General features: G+C 38.7%; 1 protein-coding gene across 2 annotated transcripts in view; it reads right to left on the bottom strand.

Annotated features, from left to right (window-relative positions):
* Positions 1-22,723, bottom strand: part of KIF13B (kinesin family member 13B) — a 119,573-nt gene that overhangs the window by 24,841 nt on the left and 72,009 nt on the right. Inside the window, exons 20-36 of one of the 2 annotated variants that reach the window (XM_084513954.1) lie at positions 22,430-22,579; positions 21,662-21,790; positions 19,922-20,092; positions 18,839-18,996; positions 17,332-17,464; positions 16,223-16,369; positions 13,653-13,682; positions 11,673-11,772; positions 11,224-11,350; positions 9,632-9,687; positions 8,213-8,337; positions 7,274-7,450; positions 5,546-5,638; positions 4,448-4,600; positions 3,419-3,496; positions 2,698-2,751; positions 1,718-1,738 (exon numbers count right to left, since the gene is read on the bottom strand). In XM_084513954.1, the coding sequence (XP_084370080.1) occupies positions 1,718-1,738; positions 2,698-2,751; positions 3,419-3,496; positions 4,448-4,600; positions 5,546-5,638; positions 7,274-7,450; positions 8,213-8,337; positions 9,632-9,687; positions 11,224-11,350; positions 11,673-11,772; positions 13,653-13,682; positions 16,223-16,369; positions 17,332-17,464; positions 18,839-18,996; positions 19,922-20,092; positions 21,662-21,790; positions 22,430-22,579 (1,902 nt within the window). The remainder of the gene's footprint in view (positions 1-1,717; positions 1,739-2,697; positions 2,752-3,418; positions 3,497-4,447; positions 4,601-5,545; positions 5,639-7,273; positions 7,451-8,212; positions 8,338-9,631; positions 9,688-11,223; positions 11,351-11,672; positions 11,773-13,652; positions 13,683-16,222; positions 16,370-17,331; positions 17,465-18,838; positions 18,997-19,921; positions 20,093-21,661; positions 21,791-22,429; positions 22,580-22,723) is intronic. The other variant, XM_084513955.1, reaches the window with a different exon arrangement.

Here is a 22,723-nt window from a genome sequence, read left to right as displayed (position 1 = left end):
GTGGTATCAATACACCAAGATATTCTTTAGAGGTTTTTTTTTTTTTTTTCAAAATACACCAAACTCATACGTCTTCTCCAGTCCTGGAGATGGGCTTTTCTAGCTCTTCATGGGAGTGTGACCACCCATCCATGTGTAGGAACAAAGATTCAACTACAGCTGCAAGATGAGTCCAGGCCCTAATTCTGGAATCTTTTTGCGGCCTGCCTGGTTTAGTTGGACCTATACCACAGTTACTTCTTTTTCTAACTTTTTAGAGGAGAATGAGTTCTGGCTATTAATTGTGCTGAAAACTGAAGTAGAATCCACATTCACAACCTTACCAGGACGAATGGTGCTTTACATAGAGGAATGAAGCTCAGGAGCCTTCCTACAGAGCTTAAGATCCATGATGAAGGCAGCAGCAATGCCACGAATAACAACATTAAAATTAGAGAGGAAAATGAAGTAATGGAATAAAAGCTAAGGAGAGGAAGATTCTGATATAAGTAAAGGCTTCCACTAATATTAACGTACACAGGCTTGGCAGATAAGTCCTGCACCCAATTCAGGATGCAATTACTATATTGTGACTGACATTTCTGATGATACAATACACCACTTGTTTGAGATTAGCTTATTATAGTCACTTGAAAACAAAAACAAATTCCCAGAAGAATAATGATTCATCACTGCTGGAGAAGACTTCTTTTTCCACTTGAACTGCCCTCCAAGTGACAAAAGACATCTAACTTAGCTAAAAATCAGCATATGAAACCATCCGTGGATCTTTTATGCTGAAATACAGAGGGATGCTGTTACCAGTGTGCTTTGTGTGCACTACAGGAGCGTTTAAGAATTTGATTAATGTTTCATTGTGATTACAGAAGCTTCCATTCATCTCCCTATAGAAACTGAACCAGAGGCCCATTTGAAGTCAGAAATCTCTAAGAGGGGAGTTTGTAATCCCCCAATAAGCCACTATTACTGTCCTGAGCAACAAGCAGCTTTAAAGTAAGCATGCTACAAGCAAGGAGGTAAGCTATACAGCCTCAGCCCCAAGTCAGAGTGGATACAACATTTGTCAGTGGCTACACCAAAGGAGGCAGAGCTGCAAAAGCCCATGCAAACCACTACCAATGAACTCGGTTAACCAAACCTTGGTACAACTAAGGGGGCACGCAGTCATTCCTCTGAGAGTGTTAACATGATAAGAAGGATAAACGTGGTTTTCCATTGGCCCACTGTTAATTTAAATTCACTCTTTGAAAGAAATCAAGAGTTGTTACCACTGAACTATCTGAAGCCAGAAAGCCTGAGAAAGATTTGAAAGAAATTCTCAACGTTTATCTCATTTCCAGGCTGCACATGGTTGGCACACATTTGTTTGCTTTTATGTCTGTTTTATTTTTATTTTTTTTAAGCAAAAAGGGGGTCATTTCTGAAATAACTTCACCCTACCCAAGGAACTCGGAAAAATGCCATCTAAACAGCTATAGCTTTGTAGCAAACCATAAGATGCCCCCAAGAAGAAGAATCTTCTCTCCTTTGTACCAATTTCACACTGTGTTAATGACAGGCTTTTCAATGGAAAAAACTCATTTGCTGCCTACTATGCAAATGAGACACCAACAGCAGCATCTTCAAAGCAGGAAGGAAAAGCGTTTAAGTGAGCAAAATAAACTTTATAGTGAGATAAAATTATTATCCCACTCATTAGGTGGACCTAATGCATTACCTCTGCTGGGACCTTTGGACTCTGAAACATGCAATGAGGGAAATCATTGAGAGGAGGGGAAGAGAAAAACAAAAATCATTAAGGACTCTGGACTTTAATTTTCACTTAAAAAAAAATAAGATATTGACACTTCCCACAGTTCTCTCCAAGCAGAAGTTGCTGTAAGCACTTTATCACCTGCACATATTTTAGCATTCTCTACATGGATCAGATGTAGCAGATTTAGCAACCAATGCTAGAGCACTACATCAAAATTCTATTATTCCGTGCAACTGCATTATGCATTAAAATGCCTTGTCACCACTAGATGCTCCCTTTTAAAATGACTACATGCTCACTGGGCAGAATATCTATCAGGAGAAGACCCTTTAGTTTATCTAGGCTTTGGAAAATAAGCTTAAATTTAATCTTTCAGTTTTTAAAGAAATGCTTTTGATCTATGCTGTTATTTTTAAGGAGTGTAATGGACTGAATTATCAAATCACCCACTGCAAGCCTAAAACTGCTCGTTTCCCTCTGAAGGGCAGAGGCTCACAGCATATTATTCTATCTCAAGGGTGGACCTGAACTTCCATGTGAACCCATATTTGTCCCATACCCAGAAGGTTTGCACCTCTCAGGTGAAAGCTTTGGAAGAGCTTTGAAACTTAACAATAAGAAAATTTCCCCTGAAAATGCAACCCTATGTGAAGGATGGCTCCATTTAACCTGGTCTGCTGGACTCAGGTCTGCCATAATACAGGCCACAGCCACTGACAGTGGTGATATGTGACTGATGAAGGCCTGGGAGCCTTCCCAAGGACGTCCAGCATTGCACAAACAAGGCTAGTATGCCCAATGGACAGTCCCAAGCACACAAGAAGCACACAGATATGCCTCATTTTTAAGGGTATTTCCCCCCTATGCCCTTGTAACTGGTATAAAGCAGTCATGGTAGCAACATTTCTTCTATATTTCCGAGGAGAACTTCAGATACTTACCCGGTTACTGCTCAGGTTATAAGGAGGAGCTAGATCTTGACGGCTTCCAGAAAGCTGAAATGGTCAAGGCAGGCAGAATTATTTCTTAACAAAAACTTGAAAACTGATAAATATGTGCCCTTACAGACATAAGGAAGGGTGAAAGGAAACCATTTTGCAGTTAAAGCAGAAGTAGAAACCAAGAGATGAAAGGTAAAACCCCAATTAGTGACCTAAAAGGGGGAAAAATCTAACAACTTTTCATTACTAGTTCTACCAAAGCATTTCATTAAAAATGTTAGAAAGCAGAAGTGTCTTTTCTTTCTTACGCACTAATCAAGAAGAAGATAATATATAAGATAATGTAACAACGCTGCTACAAAATTAAAATCAGCAAATACTTGTAGCTTGCTTTCATATCTTCTAAAGAGAAAAATAAATCTCCAAGATGATAGCTAGGTGAAAAGCCTTCAGAGTTCTGCAGTTCTTTTTATATCGCTTTTTCAGATGATCTGGATTTACGTGGGTACTCTAAAGCACGCTAATCTGTATGATGAAAGTATGAATATATGCAGATTTTGTCTCTACTTAGCGATTTACACAAATAGCACAGATGAACAGAAGGGTCAAACAAAAGAAAATTTGTTGCTGTGCTCGATGACTCCGGCATTATAGGGATCTGTAATTGAAAGATGCACTTGCTGCCCTCAATACACTGCAGATGTTGGGGTGGAATACTCACCCGATTCACATTGGGAGAGCTCAGGCTCCTCCGGTAGAGTTTTCCTTTTCCCATTAGCTGCTCTTTTACAGCAACTTCCTGCCAACCATACAGAAGCAAAGAACAGAAAATACTGTGCCTGTTTTGCAAGAATCCAAGCTCCAATCATCCCATCTTTGTCTACATAAGAAAAATGTTTCTAAACAGCCTTATTGCACAGGCTCCCATCTGGGGAGTGTACCGTAATCTAAAAATTGTACAGCACATAGCTAGAAGTGCACGAGTGGAGAAACATTAACATCCAGTATTTTGCTGATTGACACACGTAGGATCTTAGAGCTTGTACTGATTCTAGGAGATGACTTACAGATGTGAAGATGGACTCCTTTTTCTAGCTGAGCTCCTATTTTAATCCTTTAAACTAATTAGATATGACACAGAACTTGCTCTCAATACTTCCGAGTATATTGCACTTTCACCATTAATTTATAGTGGGCAGGCACATACCCTGGCTTGCTTTGCATAACTTTCTTTTGTGCCTGCATAATTTATAAATAAATGTTTTTCTCTCACATAGTTTTCTTGGTAAACAGATCAAGCTAGATTGCTTAAGATTAACCCAATCAATGTCTTACTTATCAACACAACAGGCTTGGTTACTTCAAGGCTGAACAGAAGCAAAATGACAAGAACTCTACTAGCAACTCCAGAAACATGGATTAAAGCCTAAGCTTCGGAAAGCAAAAGCTAACACCACCCATAACTGCTTTCTGAAACATAATTAGCAACGCATGATCTCAAACTAAGGATCCCATAAGAGACAGTGCATTTAATATAAAGCTTCCAGCCCGATCCATCCATTTTGCAGGTAGAGTGAGAACATCTCTGCAAAGCGAGCTGCATTTGCTTCTTTGGCCTTTTGCCACAGGCACACTTTGCAAAGCTGAGGTATGCACTGAGGTGGTGGTCTTGGTTTGCCAGCCTTATGAAACACTTATGAAAACATTTGCATTGCCATACAGTGCTTTGAGTGCTAGAGTCAAAACAGACCTGGCGCAGACGATCCAAGGTGAGAATGTTCTCTACAGACAGCACACTCCGCAAGTATTTCTCAATATAGGCTTCAGAGTCAGCTGATGCTGCATCTTCAACGTTTGCTGCCATTCTGGCCAGTGCTTCTCGCTCTTCAGCTCCTTGAGCATCCTGGGAAGAAGAAAAGACAAGACAACCTTTTAAAATAAAAACATGAACAAAGAAAACAAGAAAATGCATTTTTTAAAACATGCAGGACAGATTCAGTATTGTTTTCCCTTAAACTCAGGGGTAGATTCAAATGTCTTGTTAAATATGATAAGGCATATTTAGAAATCATCAGCATCATCTCATACGTGTGTTTTTTCATTTATTATTTTTTCTTGAGAGAGAGAGTCTCACAGTAAGACATTGCCATTGATTAGCTAAAGGGTTGCATTCAGATATTTTGTAATTAAAAAGTACTCAAACACATTTGGGGTATTATCCACCCTGCGAGGAAAACAAAATTTCAAGTGACTTGCAAAAAAAAAGCCCCACAAAACAAAACAAACAAAAAACCCCACCACATCACTTGAGAAACATTTCAACAGAGAGCGTTAAACACAGCAGAACATAAAAGAGTCAGGCAGCAATCAGCCTTTTGGCTCTTCACGTGTTAATGTTTTTTTTACAAGTGATTTTATAAAGCATCTGTTTGGAAGGAAGGGATTAGCATCCAACTACAAACATCCTCAGGAATCAAGGGTTACATTAAGACACTACTTATAAGAAGCCAAGAGGCTGTGTGCATTTTGTTTTTGTTTTTCTATAATACATTTGCATGTCCCTCACATCAGGCACTTCACCTAGCCATCTTTATTCCCCTTTTTCTCTTTCTTTAAAACATTTCTTCAAGGACTTAAGCAAATGGATGCTCACTCAACAAAATACGTAGTGACACTGATAAGACACACGCTGTTGCTAAGTCAAAACATGTAAAGAAATTTGCTTAATCTTTTATAAGAACTACAGTTTATGCTTTCAGCAGCAAGAACGAGCATGCTCAACCATAAGAAAAAAATCAGGAAGTTAGAGACTCTCAGCCAATTTCAGATAGTTTGAATTCTTATTTACCTCTGGAATATTTGACACTATCTCAAAAGTGACACCACAGCCAGGAATGGAGCTTCGGTGAGACATTCTTCGGAGGAAACTCTGTGCAAAACCCTGTGGGGAGGGAAAAGAAAATATTTCTTGCTTTAAGGAAAAAATGTTTTAACGTATTCAACTGAACTAAATATAGTTTACAAAGAAAGAAGCCCAAACCCAAGAGACTAGCCAACAAATACTTAAGATTCAAAGATCTTATCTCAGAGACAAAATGCTTGCTTGTCTGTATTTCAAATAAAGAAAAAGAATTTACTTCCTTTATTGCAAGGTGACTGCTTAACCAGCACACAATACTTTTGCTGGTTCTAGTTTTTTTTTTTTTTCTTTGCAGGGCCGTAGGTGACTTGTCTTGAATATTGACAAGTGCAGGCATTAAATTCTTGACCAAAGAGATCGTTATGAAGAATGATTTAAGGGGGCATGGTCATTGTTTATGCTGACTTGGCGCCTTGCAGGGTTAAGAACTGGACTGTTGAATTAATGCAGAGATGAGTCATTCAAAGATGCTGCTGAGACAAACACCCGGAAAAGGTTATCGACGAGGATTTTTAGAAACCTAGCAAGAAAGCTAGCCAGAAAGCTAGCAAGAAAGATTCCGTGTTGGATAACAGTAAAAAAAAATCATTGACTAAGCCTGTAGAAAACAGAATTAATGAAGACTTAACACAATTATAATTACTGGCAGGCTCAATCTATTGAATAAACTCCTCCCATTGTGTATTATTAAAAAAAAAAAATCACTGTTCCCTTTCTGAGAAATAGCTGTTACCTAACCAAAGCATCGAGAGCTGCAGTTCTATTTCTAACCTAAAAGCAGGTTAGAGTTGCCTACACAGTTTCTGGGTGTGACCACACCTCTCCTGCTCTTGCTTTTAACTTGATTGTAACTACAGATGTGCAAATAGAATTCTGCTCTTGATTTTAACTACAGATGTGCAAACAGAATAACAATTCAGGCTTCCTGCTTTGTCATCATCCCTGCTGAGGGAAGCTGGGTTCTGAGACAATGCTGAACAAACTCTCTTCTTCCTCATCATCCTCCCTAAGAATGAAATATATTTCAGGACATGTTGGCATAAATGGAATAATATCTTCTGCTTTCCATTTATCAAGCATCTTGCTCTCACCTACACAGTATCGAGAGCACAAAGCAACTGGAAAATGTAGAAGATCAAGAGTGACTAACTTTGAGAAATTACACAAAGGGACCTCTGCTCTGCTCCAGCTGTTGCTTGCTTAACTCTAAATATCTGGATGTATAAATAGAAATAGTTAGCAGTAATGTGTGAAGGTACTATAAAAGCAAGGAAACATGTTTATTCTGATACACAGTTTATGCAAAACATTAACCACAAGTTCATAACAAGTTAACTCCTTTTACTTTTTCCAGTGTTTGGGGATAAAGCAATTACTCAATAGCCAATACAAATAACACCGAATCTCATACTAAATTACCGCTCAACCTTTTAAATAAGCTGTTTTATCAGTCACAATAAAAAAGACACTATGAGATCTGCTTGGCAGCCTAAAGCCTCTATGCAAACCATTAATACGTTGCTTCATTCAGGTAGAAAGAAAGGCAGCTACAAGCAAACACAGCAGCAGCACACTGCACAAATCACAGCCTTCCCCTCTTGGAGCAACGATAAACACAGGGTAGAGTGAAAGTAGGAAGGACTGCAGAAGCTATACCTGTCTGCCATAAACATTGACACAGATGCGTTTGCGTAACACCAACTGCATCTCTGCAGGGTGGCTGAGCTGGACGGTGGCTCTCACAATAAGGTAAACTCTTTCATCTGCTGCTGTTCCTTTGCTGAGCTGGATACAGTCGTGGACTGTGGAATCCCATGAGGCTTCTACTTTCACCTGCGAAGGAAAAAAATGTATCCTCTAATAAGCATAATTAGGTGTATAATTAACTGTAATTAATTAAGCATAATTAACAAAAATACATAATACATAAATTTTGAGAGTCAGCTTCTCCATTTCACTCCCTACGAAGAAAAATCCATGCACTCTAGAAGAGGCCATTTAAAAATCAAGATTAGTTTGCCAAATGAAGACGTTGGGATTAAAAATGCCAACTTGCTCAAACTGAAACATTTCCTCTTGAAGAAAACATATCTTTGAATACCCAAGATCATTGCAAATAAATTTTAAAATATGCAGAACTACAGGACCATTTGGCCTTTAGTGAGATAAACCAGAGAGCAACTGAGATTGCAGTGAAAACCTTCCATCACACTACACAACACACAGCTAAATATGTTAACCATAACCATAGTTAAGATTGCTTGTTTTTTTTTCAGCTGAGGGCTGAATATTCTCTAATTTACTGAGGTGTTTTGGTTTTTGTTTGTTTGGTTTTGCTTTGTTTTTTTTCTTTCCCAAACACACATTCAGAATTTCAACCTTCTGTAATGCTTGGCTTCAGATGAAGCAAGACTCCATTGAGTTACGGTTCAACTCCAAGCAAATATACCTTAGAAACAAAAGTCAATTGTACAAGAAACAAGTGTTATCTACTTTGTATGCTATCTTTGATGCGTTATTTTCACATCTTAATATATACAGAGAACGATTAAAAGACTCCTGAGCTGAAATATACTGGTCTGTATCTCTGCTTACCTCACTATCGTGATGTTTTACAATCTGCAGTTCAAAAAATTCCTCCTCTTCTTCTGCTACAAGGGTAGCATCCCACCCACCTGCTTCTGGGTCATCCAGGTTATCTTGGGAGCTGAAGTCATCAGCTGGAAACAAAAGGGAAGGCAGAAGGTGAGGAGAAATTACACAATTATCCCATTTAAAAACATCCATCCAACAATTCATGAATTCACATTTCCATCTCTGCAGCTTGGCTCCTTATACTCTACCTGCCCAAGACAAGCTCACCCCATTTCCAACAGAGCTGTTTCTATACAGAACTGTGCACAAAAATTTGGGAGTGCAGACTCAGGTGTGCCTTATGAAGTTCCCTGTTGGACAGGAAAATCCCCCAGCTGTAAATACCCCTTCCTTGCCCACAGGCACATTTTGAGCACTATTGCTCAATTAAACCAAGTACATTGCTTGATATAATTACTTTGGTGATTTTTTTCTTCTTTTTTTTTTGAAATAAAGGAAAGCTGCTGGTTGGACAAGTAAAAATATGGTACATTTAGATCATGATTAAATCTTTAGCGTCGTTTTCAAGAACAAGCTCAACCTGCTCTGGCTCGAGTCCCTCACCGTTAATGAATTATTAACTAGCTCCTCTCTGAAGCCCTTTGATATATCAATACACTTTTTGAGGTAAATAAGCCATAAATGTAAAGAGCATTTCAGCAAAAACCTCATCACCACAGGCAGAATGCCACCTCTCCTCTCTCACCTGATGCTCCTAATCCAAGCGTTAACCCTCTTCTAAACATCACAGCAAGGATTTGTTCAACCAATTAAGCACTGCTGGCTCCAGGGTTGCTGATTTACCAAAGATGGGGAAATTATAGTCAAGATAAGTATCTACTGAGTACACTGTTCAAACTGGGGCTTGTATTTAGATGCATTAAAACATACATACGTTAAGGAAACAAAGAAGACTGCACCATGTAAGATAAGCTTGTGTTTATCATGGCACTTATATTTGATATGCAGACATTACTACCAGTGACTTCACATTTTCTGCTAATGGACTGAGAAAGACATTACATAGCACCAGGGTAATATCCTTGCAAGACCTCAGAAGGAGAATTCCCAATGATTAAGTTTTCATTGCACTGCCTACTGATGTTCACCTTCTCAGGTAGACTCATTTTACTATTTCTCTTTTACCTACTAAATATCTGCAAAATAGCAGGAATACCAAAATGTCCAGTTCCTTCCATAAATAATGCTGTATGTTTTGAAACATTAAGTGATATGATTCAGTGAAAAATGTGCTGTTTCAAATCAATCTACCTGCCGTTCCAGGCATTTCTTCACTTTATTAGCTTGCTTAAATTCTATAACATCTTGGGTTGTACCAAGTTTGATTCAAAGTACTCTGTCCTTTTAAGAACCACTTACCATTCAAGTCGAGGAAAATAACAGGAATGTGTGTTTCCATACCAGGCACGGGAGTCCTAAAATGCAAGACAGTGACAATGGCGGCATTTAAATTAAAGCAGATTTACCCAGCACACGTACTTTTTGATACAAGCTCACAGTATATTACATTCAGTACAACTACAATTCCAAGTCAGACCAATGATAACCTTGGCAAACAGCTTTATTTTAATTTACTGTTGCAGATTCAGAGAGACTCAACTAAATTGATACTTCTTTTATATCAGCTCTCTTACAATTATTATATTCTTTGACCTCTGCTTTCAGAAATGTTTTCTCCCTCTAAAACACTAATAGCAAAATTAAGTTTATTTACTCTGACATACACATTTATTAAATGCAAACCCCCCTGCATTATTGATATCAGTGAAGACAGCAGAGTTGGTCAGAATATCCAGCAGCAAAGCAGCAAAGATTTTAAGCTACTATTGATGCTGCACAGTTGCTGTTCTGTCTTGCTAAACATATCAAAGAGTCCAAGAGGATGCATAAGCCATGACTTTCACAGGGTGGATGAAGGGATAACATAGGTGGTGTTTTGTTTGTTTATAAAATTAAATATTCTGTAGCCTTATGCTTTAAAGCTACAACATTAATGATGGACTAAGAGGTAATATGAAGCATTGAAGATGTTTTAAAAGATGCTTTGTTGCAATCTTAGCTGTAGAAAGGCTGTAGCCATCTCATGACAAACTTGGACTTAATGAATTTTATAGTGAACAAGAGGAGGCTGGAATCTTATTTAATGTGTACTTTGGTGCTGGAGTCACACCAAACACTTCCTTTGGTGCAAATGCATTCATAATAGATTCTTCCTCAAGTATGTTTCCTGCAGCTCTACTGTTTCCAAACCCAGTCAAATACTTTAATGTGAACGTCTCCAATAAAGCTTTTGCCATTTTTATATTTCAAAAGTACTAATTTTAACAAACCTCAGCTTAAAACGCTCAATTCCAGCTATAAATACCATTAGAGTTTTGCTCAGAAAAACACTGCAGAACATTGAAAGCAACTGAAAATGAGGTTTGAAACTAAACAGCCTTACTTCCTTATCTGCAGTTGTTACTCACAGCTGCTACAGTATGGCAAGCTCAGTCTAGCGTAATTTACTATTTTTAATGTTTAGAAAATTACATGGAACACTTGCTGACTAAACAGACTTTGCGCTTAAACCAGGAATGCAACAAAATGCTCCTGTAGATGCATTTTTATTATGACAGAGCAGCCTTTTAAGTGAATGAACTAGGTAATTAACATATTAGCTAATTTTTTTAAATGGTAAGTGCAGTGGTAATAAATATTGATTCCGTTTCCTCAGAAGGTCATAATTACACTCTGATCAATAATAGTATCGTTTACTAAATAGCATTTCTGGATTTCAGATACACAGCCTAATAAAATAATTTAAGCAATTGCCCTAATTTTAACAACTTTGCTCATGCAATGTACAGAATCCAGATTAAGGAAAGGAACAAATGGCAACAATCCAAGCCAGGAACAAGCCGTGCATCATTTTTATATTCATTCTTGCATATGGCGATGCATGTTCATACCACTCTGCTGGAGCTCCAGGGATCCCACTGCCTGCAGAAGGCACCATCACCGCGTTCCTTTCTTCGGTGAGCGTTAGCCTCATCTCTAAAAGCTGTGCCTCCCGATCTGCATCGTCTTCTGTTTTATCTGGAGAAGCAGGATGTCAGTGAGGACAATAGAGAACATTTCTTACACAGTGCCTTTATCATGTGTCGATGATCTTATACCATCATAATAGAATAAAACCCACTCTGTTCCGAAATTTGGCACACAAAGAAGCACACAGCGTAAATAAAACAATACAATCTTACATAGGCTTCTCTAATTTGGTTACACTGAAAGCCAAGTAGCGGTGGGTTCAGAGATTCAACTCTCCATTGCCTTCTTTTCTATCTTACAATATATTAAAAGTGTCTGTGCATGTCTCTCAACCTATCACTGTTTTTACCTGTAATAGCATTTTGCTTACCAGGCTTCCCAACGAGTTTTTGCAACTGCTGATCGAGGTATTCCTGACGCTTTGTTAAGGCACACAGCCACTTCCGACGGAGCCTCTCCAAATCCCTATCCTGCACAGAGGAAAGAAGTCATATTAAATATTGACCCTGGAAAGCCAGCGTTTCCTATTTGTGGCTTACATGTTTCCTCAACCCTATTGCTCGTCTTGTACCCGAAGAAGCAGATGAGACAGAGCAGACCTCCGATGAATCACTTTGCTCTTCTCTGTGCTTTCTCTTTATAGGGGACAACCCTAAGAGAAATGCAGAATAGCCGAGGTTGCAAGGGACTTCTGAAGGTTGTCTAATCCTGCTCTGTGCCCAAAGCAGGCTCGCTTACAGCAGCTTGCTTGGGCACGTGCCCAGCTGGGATTTGAGCATCTCTGCAAATGGAAGCTGCAAAAACTCTCTGGGCAACCTGGTCCAGTGTCTGACCACCATTATGGTAAAAAAAAAAAAGTTTCTTATGTTGAAGTAGAGGCTCACTGCCTTTTGTACCTGCACTGGATACCACTGCGAGGAGGCTGGCTGTGTCTTCTTACACCCTCTCATTACATGGTGGAGTAAGGGAGGGCTGACACAATCCCCCTGAGCCAAATCTTCTCCTCAAGGCTAAACGGCCTCAGTTCTCTCAGCGTTTCCTCATAGGTTCAGTCCCTTAACTTTCCATATCTTATTTGAAGTGCTGTTAGCTTGCCAGCTTAAGGTATTTCTTTTTCTCTAACTGTTATTTTGTGCTAGCCAGTACTCAGCTGAGCATGCTTCACTTTACCCATCTTCTTTGCCCTAAACCTAATCTAAAACTGACTAACCATTAACTTGTGGCAAAGCTGGAACCCCCTGTCCATATTCACAGCTCACCATTCATGCTCAGTGTTTAGCAGCCTTACATTAGGAATCTGCTCCTAACCCCATATCATGCCATTATCCCCAGTTAGGGCATTTGTGCCTGAGCCTTTTCACGTATTTTTAAGTGCCCATGTCCTTCAAAAAACACCTCTGCATCCGCAAGAACATTGAGTCCATTTGTCTGTGGTGCAGAAATGCTCTGAAATGATGCATGATACTCTGCACGCTGTATGTTGAGTGCCACAACGATGAGCTACCCGCTCTGGGATGCCTTCAGGGAAGCGTCTTTCATGGCAATAGCAGTTCAGTTTCATTCCACGTCAAACTACAACAAACACTTTGTCAAGGAAAACGGGTGGCTGCAAGACTATAAACTACGTTTGCATTGCTCACCTGCAGACCCCTACAATTATGCTGGAACCTGTCAGGAAGCATTAAACCTAAATCTCTTGTCGCTCACATTATACGAAGTTGAGATTTACAATGATGATGATGTGCTTTTGTTAAAGTTATTCACAAGAAGATGAAAAATATATCGCAGATACTGTACCTCATCAGTTCTCCCGTAAGGCTCACGTTACAGTGGCGTTACATACATTAAACAAAAATCACTGGGCTGATTTCAGGTAGTTTTTTCCCTGCCATCTTAGGGCCTTAGGAACAGAATCCCCCTTGCTGGCCCAAGGGTTGATTACACTATATTCCAGGTCTCATAAATAGCACATTCGTAATATGAAACAGCATGGAGTATTTTGACTGCATCTTCAACGCCACTGTGCCTAATCTTGTTCTTAATGCAGACAATCTCAGTCTAACCACAGCTTGTCAAAAAAGAAGACTGCTTCTCTCGAAACAGAAAAGGAAACACAATTGGATCTTGTTTTGGAAATGTGGTTAAAGGTGTCTTGTTCTTTACCTTCTACCTTTCTAATCCACCGTACGGCTTCATAACATAACGATCTATGCAATTCTCAAGTTTTTAGTCTCTTCGGAGGAAAGGCTCTTTACATGCAGCAAAGACACAGCAAAGATAAAATCCTGTTCCTCTTCTATCATGTCTTATACTGAGAATATCTGAATTTATAATAAGAAATTATTTTTACCTGGTAACTGTCCATTTCATCCTCTTCTTCCTAGGCCAAAAGATGCAAAATCATGCTATTAATTTTTTTGACAGCAGGAAATGTTTAATGCAAAAAGTGCTACTAATTTAAGTAATATTAACAGTCTCCTGTGAAAGTCTGAGCTTAGCAATGGTGAGGCCACAGAATTAAAACAGAACGACATCCCAAAGATTTGCTGCTATCTGCTGGTCTAAACACAAACTAAAACAATCCAACTGAAAAAGAATTACAGAATTTCACTGAAATAAAGTTATTCGAATTTATCATAATTGGAAGAAAGTGAAATATTGAAATTGCTCTTAGAAAGAGACGTGCTAAAGTGAAACAACTTGAAACCTGTTGATCCTGGACAGAAAAGTAAAAATCTGCTGGTTTACCTGCAGAAGTTAAATATTTATGTTGGAAATCACTGGAAATCAAAGTCTAACACAAAGAATTAAAGGCAAGCTTGCTATAGCATTTAGAGGAGAAAATGTAAACATTTAAGCCAATTGTTTGGGAGGTTGAATAACTGTCTGCCACACCAGCAGCCACAATGTGAGACCTTAGATGTTTTGATTCCCATCATCTTCTGATGGGAGACACCACCTTTCTTGACATGCATCAGAACCATTCGCACAGAGAGTAAGAACAAGTGCAACTCCTGCACGGAGAATGGGAAAGCAGCAAGGACTCCAATCCTGAGCGATTACTCATCTATTTAAGTAATACCAAGCCACTGGAGCCTACTTTTGTATCTTCGTAATGAAAGCAAAAACTTAGCTAAGCTGAAATTAAAAAGCCATATAGAAAGAAGCATTTTCTTAGTTCAAGTCCTTTAGAAAATCTTTCACATTCCACAGATAGTGATTGACTGGAGATAAAGAAATGCTAATAAGGGGACTAAAAATCCAGATGTTCGAGTCAGAGGGCTATTGTAAGCAGCAGAACTAATAAAACATGTTTTTCAATAGCTCTTTCCCATGTGGGTTATCAGTATCAGAGCGAGCTCAGTAGTCTCTCCCTCAAGGGGAGCTTAAGTCTTTCTTCTTGAAAGAATTGATTATTATGTGCACTGCCAGCTCTGCCTGATACGGCTGAAACTTGCCAGCAGCTCAGAAGTCCGATGGGGAAGAAACAGGGTGAGACAGACAGGATGCTCACCTGGGACTTGTTCCCTTATAAAACTGGGTAAATGGCATGTGTATGTGTTGGGTGCATAACAGTCACAGCTTTCAAGTCAAATTTGCCAGAAATAATTGTTCTGACTCAGGAGAGAAGAATCTTAAAAGACTTGCTCAGCTCAGAAGTAGGAAAGAAAAAAAATCCTTCCTGGATAGGAAATGGGTATCAGGAACTGCTGTGATGGGAGAACAGCTAGGAAACTTGCAGGCAGAGTCACAATCATAGGCATAATGGGGAAATAAAAGCAATAATCTGCCTAGGATATTCTAAAAAGCGAGATTTCTGCAAAAGTGGAAAAAAATCCCTTTAATGGCACGCAAGAGGCAAAGGATTGCTGAGGTTAGGAGACAACAAAAAAGCCAACTACTTCAGACCTCACAAAGGGAAAAACAATTCTGGTTAAGCAAAAAGGAGGAGCTGACACACACTGAATCATACTCTGTCAACAGGGTAAACATTATGGAAAGCTGGGAGATGTCCCAATCTACTTGGCTTTTAGCTGGCCTTACCTCAAGCAGGGCAGCTAATCAAGCAAATCCACAGCCTTGATTGTTCTGTTGCACTAGATTTTGGCTTGCTAGCTCTGAGTGACTGAATTTTATTTAATTTAGCTGCTAGGGAAGAAGCAGCACTGCACTAGAAACAGGTAGGAGCACCACAAGAAGACAAGCTTCTAAAACAGGGCAAATGAGCCAGTATGCCATCATCATAAGCCATCAGATAAGCACTAGGTCAAGCATGCTCCCTCCAACCAGATCAGTATATTTGCACTTCACGATGAGATGCAGTGCTTCTGAGGTCATCAGAAAATGGCCAACTTCTAATATGGGCCCACAACTCTGATGTTTGTAACACACACTATTTGAATATACGTTCCATTGATTCACTGTAACTTGAATACTTACTTAAAATCACTGCTCTATGTAATATTTGAAGCAAAATCTACTGGACAAACTCCAAAAGAATTTTAGGAATTCGGACTTTTTTCTTTCCTTCTTTGAATAGTGTGTGAAAGCTGTGCTGCTTTTAAGGATAGGAAACTCTCCAGAAGAGTAGCATTACAAATATTACTTTTGTCATGGAAAATGATTTTTGATTAAGAGGAAGATCTTCCACAACACTTGTTGAAATATTTGGATTTAGAATATCCTGCATAATCCATAATACCACCATCGAAGCAATTTTGACATTTTTTCTTGTTGCTTTACATGCTTATGTAGTAGGTTCAGTAATGCCCTCCCCTCATCATCCCCCTACTCAACGCAAATACACCAAAAACTTGAAACCAATGAAATTGCTTCCAATTGCAGTGAACCTGGGACATCATTTAATGGATTCATGTGACTTGGAAATGGGGGTTGCTGCTAAGAAATATTCAGACTCACCTGATAATTTTCAGGCACTTTTTGTGACTTGGCATGTTTTATTTGAACACAACCAATTCCAACAGATAGAATCGATTCCTCCATCAGTGGTAAGGTCCCGGATTCCTGTACAGATCTCACTTCAACCTGAATTCTTCGAGATTGTCCCTGCCCAAAAGAACAATTTGAAATACTTGAGGGGGAAAAAAAAGAAAAGGTATGAAATGCTGAAAACTTAATGACAGAGAGACCTCTACTGGCAGTCATTTGCAAGCAACATTTTATTATCATATGAAGAACAAAGTGGTGAGTACTGCAATCTCAATGACCTTTCTATTGCAAGGATTTATTTTTACAGGATTTAGGTATTCACGGGGGAAAAAAAATCATCATTCAGCCACTCAGTTTACTTTTTCTAGAGGATTTTCAAAACATACAATTAGAGGATCATATTTTTAGTACTTCTGAAGGCAGAAAGTAGGATCTCTTCCCCACCTATAGAAGAGGAAAGAAAAATCTAATTTGGTGAGCTACTGGAGTTGTTTAAGAGAATTTTTCCTCACTCTGGTTTCCTTGACTGAAAATTCTTACCCACCTGCTGATGCTATCAATGCAGCAAAGGAACTGTTCCTTAGGAAAATACATAGGAACAAAACCAAAGGAGTTGAGGAGTTCAGAGGTGCAGCCTGTATCTAACCTTTACTAATTCCGAGTGTTATCTTGGCAATAACTTGTCACTGAAAATGTTAAGTGCTCAGTTAAGCATTAACAATTTAATGCCTGTAGAATTCAAAGGAAAAGGAGTAGTTGGCTGCAAAGATCAAAGAAGGGGGATTTCTGGACCTCTTAAAAAAAAAAAAAGTTCAGTTTCTACCAGACACCACCACAGAACAGGTAACAGAACATAGTAAAAAGATTACAGGTAGCCCTTTGATCATCTTTACTTGAGAATTTGCGCAGACTGGGAGTTTCACTAAACACAGAAGGACTCCACTCACACAAGACCATATTTTGTGTCTAAGCTTGACAGTTCCTTGGACACCATCCCTCTGCCATAAAAAAGACCCAGAGGCTTCTTAAGCTTCCTGCAGCCTCTTCCCACAGCTGAAATCCTGCACATGCCACTGTACCTGTCTGAGCTGAAAGATGCCTCCTGTGCATACATCCTTGGCAGGAGTCACCTCAACTGGGCAATACTCCCCATTCTCATTCAGCTCTAGAATTTGAACCCAGAGTTCGACTTTTCGGGTTACTTCACTCCACCTGCAAAACACATCAAATGCTGTTTCTTTTGTCTTTTCCTTTTTGAAACCAAAAGAAAAGGAGAGAAGGAAAGAAAAGGAGAGAAGGAAAAAAAAGGAGAGAAGGAAAGAAAAAGCCAATCCCTGGCCCAGACTGCAGATTGAAGAAGTGAAAGAACACTTCTGTAGATGCCATTTGTGACCACCCAGGGTTATTAGTTGTGCAGTGCTTATAAATTTTACTGACAACCCTTGTAGTCAAACATCAGAAATAAGCCTTTTCTTAGTTGTAATACAAAAACCAATTCCCCTAGATTCTAATATTTAAGCTCTCGTCTCAACTACTGCAACAGAAGGCCGGTGTTTTCAGTAAAATCAAATCCATACAGAAGACAGTGGAATGAAAAAATGACATCGTTTCACAAGCTTTTGAGATTGAAAGCACTTTCCTGAATGTCATCATACTACTGGCTTCCCTCAAGTTTTTCCAAGAGCTTAAATTCTTACGGGCACTTCTTAGTAGCTCAAAATTAAGAAGGAAAGAGTTACTACTCAGCTACCAAATGTAACTCACTATTTTATAACACCCCTTTTACAGCTTCTGTTTGCCATACCTTCCTGATTTTTCATTTAAATTTCTCCATATATGGCTTAATACTCAATATGTTCAACACAATCTCAGGCTGGAAATAAAAGAGAAATAACTGCCAATAAATTAAGGGGCAGAGCTGTCTTCTGAAATAGGAGAGGCAAAACGACTTACATTTAGGAAAATGCTACTAAGCTTACTTTGGGCATAACAAATGGATGCCAGCAAAAAAAAAAAAAAAAACAACCTCCTTCAGCCTGAATTAGTCTACTGTTGTATATTTACTCCAGTTGAAGTAATTAGTACTACAGCTCTTCCAACGGAAGCATTACTGTGATAATGCTTCATGGCCAAGAATGAACATGAGTCTGACCTTGAATACATCATCGTACAGTCAGAATAATCATCTTGATGGTTTAGACTTGATACCTCTATCTGGCTCAGGCCAGCATAGCAATATGACATAAAATATTCAGCTTGCTATTTTCTGATCCTTTATAAAACCACTACTAACGTGCATGGGTTTGCCTAAAAAAAAAGGGACTTTCAAGTGTTTGGAGTTTTACCACTTGTAATTTGAAACACGGATGAGCATTCTCATCTTTCACTTTTTTAAAAACGTATTGACACATCTGATGGTATTTTCCCCGTAGTCTATTTATAATAGTCTAACAGACATAGTCTCACACATCTGCTCAGTTTTCTTCAGTTCAAAATTTGACTACTTATCACAAACTGCTTCAAAATTAGGCCATTCAGACAGAGATCTTCAGAATTTTAAACCAATGACCTACTTTCTGTATTTACCTGTCACGAAGGCTTCGTGTTTTGGCTTGAATTATTCCCAGATCCCACAGGGTTGGATTTTTGCGGTCACCACTCTGCTTGTGCCCATATACTTCAATTGCCAAAGCACCATCATAGAGATGTTCCATGAAGTCTTCAGAAATATTTACAGAAAACTCCTGCAAGTGACAAGTTGGTTAATGACTGTGACCGCATAACACTGACTTAGGCTTAGAGACTTACTGCCTTGACTTTAATATAAAGATGTAGTGCCCCAGACACAAGACAGAAGAAGGGAAGAACTGTCATCTCCATTTGCAAAATCAGGATGCAAGGCAAAAAAAAACAGGCTGAAAATCAAAGTCTGTAACAAGCTGAAAAATGACCACATGCTGTTCCAAGTCCTAATCCAATCTTAAAAATAAAAAAATAAAATATAATCAAACATTTTAATATTTAGGACCAAATTCAAAACTCTTCAGAAGGCATGATATTTACTTTACAAGTAAGTGGAATAAACTGCTCAGTGTAATAACAGATGAGAGAAAGAACAACATGAGAACTCAGACGATTGTCTGGGATTCATCTAACCTGACTTTAGACATCTCTACTGAAGATGTCTACACTTATTTAGTTGTTCTAAAGTCAAAAGAAAGAAATAACCAGTTCTAAGATACCTGACCTAACTTCAACATCTACATCATAATGTAGATGTTGAAGTTAGGTCAGGGATTTCTCTTTGCTGGTGTCAGTGTAGAGTAAGTAATCAGCTCAGATACAGACATCAAATATACCCAGATGGGTATCCCACTTCCAATCACTCTCAGCTGTATTTGTACTCTGAGTAAACTAACATAAGTCTCTTTGCCAAACAGATTGCTTTCCTTCATTAATCCCCTTCATCATCTTCAGTGATTTTTGTACAAGTGAACTGTAGAGCACAAGGTCTCTAAAGAGGTTTCAAGTTCTTACTAAAATGGCATAATGGTATCAGCCCCACGAAGTATAATAAGGAGAGCAAATAAGCAACTTAGAGTGTTATGCAAGCATGAATCTGCTTTGCCTGCTACAGTTTCATTAATAAAACAGACAAAAATAAATTACATTGCAGTGATCGAAGACAACCATGCACCGCGGCTCCTTGCTGATGGGAGATAAGGAAGGATCCACCTCGGGTGCAACGTTAACTGGCTCCAGCTGATCCCAGAACGTGTATTTGCAGAACACAAAGTTGGAGAGGTGCTGGGGCAAGCCTGTTGCCTGAAGTATTTTGATCTAGAGGAGACAAGAAGCAAAGGAAACTAACTTATTAATCAGTATGAAATTGTATTCATAGATTTAAAAAGCTCCTTTATTATAAAAACGTTTTTCTGTTTTCCTGCAAAGGATAACTAAGAAAAAATTGGGGGGAGGGAAAAGTTTTACAAGTGGTGCATTTCTGCATTGATATGCACTGGAGAAAATATTTTGAGCTCATCAGTTGAACATCGCCACTAGATGTCACCAAGCACAAATTTCTTGGGAATAAAAACCAGCAAGATGAATTTTACAAACACACTAAACCATTTTGTTTACTTTTAATGCAGAGATGCACTGAATATTATAATTTAATAATACAAGAAAAATCACATTCTTCTACCAAGTGGACTCATTTATTCTGCAAATTCCTTGTTTGAAGATACTACTTGTCCTTATGTGATGATAAAAATAACAGAAAAAATAGCTCCGACAACACAAAAGTCACCCTTGTCCCCCACCTTCTTCTTGTTCTTTTTTTTTTTTTTTTAATATGTAGGCCAAATAGAAAAAGAATGTTTTGAATACACTTTCTGTTCTAAACACAACCATCATATTAACAACATTTAATGTAATACATTTCTATTCTCCATTTGTCATACTAAGACCAACTGAGTTAGGCTCCTCTGGTAAGGCACCACTCATGACCTCAGGAGAATGTTTCACCTTGTGTAGCTTGTAAGCACGTGGGGCTCTACTGGACAGGATAACAAGTGGAAAAAAAAAAGCACTGTTGCCCTCAAATTGTTTGTACTGTCCAGAAGCCAGCAAAGTTTATGTTTGACTCCCTCTAGTGCTTTTTGCCTCCCTTTTTTATTTTTGTTTGGAGCTTGGCCTATTTACATTTTACTACCACTCAGAATTTGTAGTAGATCCTTCTTGCTAACTTATTGTTTATTATTAATAAACACATCTGTATATATTTCACAAAATATAAGAGAGTGAGACATTCACAGAACAAAGGGAGTTTATCAGATTCCATGACTGCTTTTGATTTAGATATTGCAGCTTCAGTCCTGGTACAGAAGTCTTCCAGGTTTTCTAAGAATACACAAAAACTGTCTGGGGTAAGATTGCATGCATATAAATATAGTTTAATGAATACTTTGCAGATTTAAAAATAAATCATGGAGACTGAAGAGAACAAAGACCGTCTAGTTCTCTTGCATAATTTCAGCCACTTAAGAAGCAAAATATTATGAGAAAAGACCACACAGAAGTGCTTCAGGACAAATGCTGGACCCCAGGACATAACAGAAAGCCATGAAAACAAATACAGCCAAAGTACTAAGCTCTGTACATACCACTAAGGCACAGCTTTTTATTATTATTGTTATTTAATTTTAAAATCATGAAATACCAGTACAGTTTTATGTAGTCTACCAACAACTCTGCCTGTGTAGCTGAATACTAGAAATGAACACTGCACACCAGGTTACAAGGAGGTATCTGATGTCCAGAAGCCAATACACCAGGGACTTCTTTATTTTAAGATGGGATGAAAAGGGAGAAGGTTACTCACGAGGCTGGGATATATCTGGAACTTACCCTGCAGACAAGTTTTCTTTCCTGAGTGTCATTCTCATTGGAATTCTCTGGACTATCCTCACCTCCAACCAACCTGTCGTCTATCTCTCCACTCACCCGAACAACTTCAACATGGAGACGTCCGGATACCTGATGAAAAAGGAGTACAAATTATTTGTTTGCCAGAGAACAGCGACATATTCAACCCCTTTCAGTTAACTACAACTACTGCTGTCTGTCAGCAGACATTTTCTTCCTTTCTATTGTCTTGTGCTATGCATTTGTTGCACTAAGAAATGCAGCCAGACTAAGAATGATTGGAGCAAAGACTGAAGAGCCTTTGTTGTAAAAGCATTTAAAAATTAAAAAAAATCACTGTTCCCAAGAGTGACTTTGGGAACAGCATGCTGCAATCTCACTCACCGTCCCATCAGTCTCTAGAGAGTCTGCAAAGTGCATGGGAGGCAGAGAGTGCACAGAGTATGTATGCTCTAGCTGCCTTTGAATTTTTTCTTATGGTATTTAAGAGTCTATAAGATGACAATCAGTGAAAGGCAGTAGAGCTGTATCTCATGCTGGTTCTACCAAGTATTTTGGGTTGCTTTCTCCTTTCACAGGCACTACACTGTGATTTGGAGCCTAAACAACTCTAATAAGGTATTGTGGGTTTTGCATAATCCCAAATTGTGAGCACACGAAACTGGAAAGTATCTATAATTTACTGGTATTAAGATCCACAGGCTGTAATTAAACAGTTGAGTAAGGATAGATTATAGAAGAATAACAAACCTCTCCCTTCTGATTGATGATTGGAACAGCGTATTGTAGCTTCACATCGTAGAACAGGCACTCAAGAAAAACATTGGCTACTCCGATAAGGCTGTGGTTCTCCTGCTCATCATAGAATGGATCAGCTCGTCTGAAGTAAGCTCTCATCACCTTCAACCAAAATCAGAATAATGTAAGAAAAACAAAGTTTTCACAACAGTTTTAAAAGTTTCACAAAATTAGCCCAACAAAAGAAAAAGGGGCAGAAGCAAGAGGCCAGATTAGGTCACAAGAAGAATGGAAACTTGATTTTTA

Source organism: Aythya ferina, assembly GCF_964211825.1.
Source record: "Aythya ferina genome assembly, chromosome: 3".
Classification (NCBI taxonomy): Eukaryota; Metazoa; Chordata; class Aves; order Anseriformes; family Anatidae; genus Aythya; species Aythya ferina.
The sequence above is the reverse complement of the archived record's forward strand: the minus strand, read 5'-3'. Positions and strand labels throughout refer to the sequence as shown.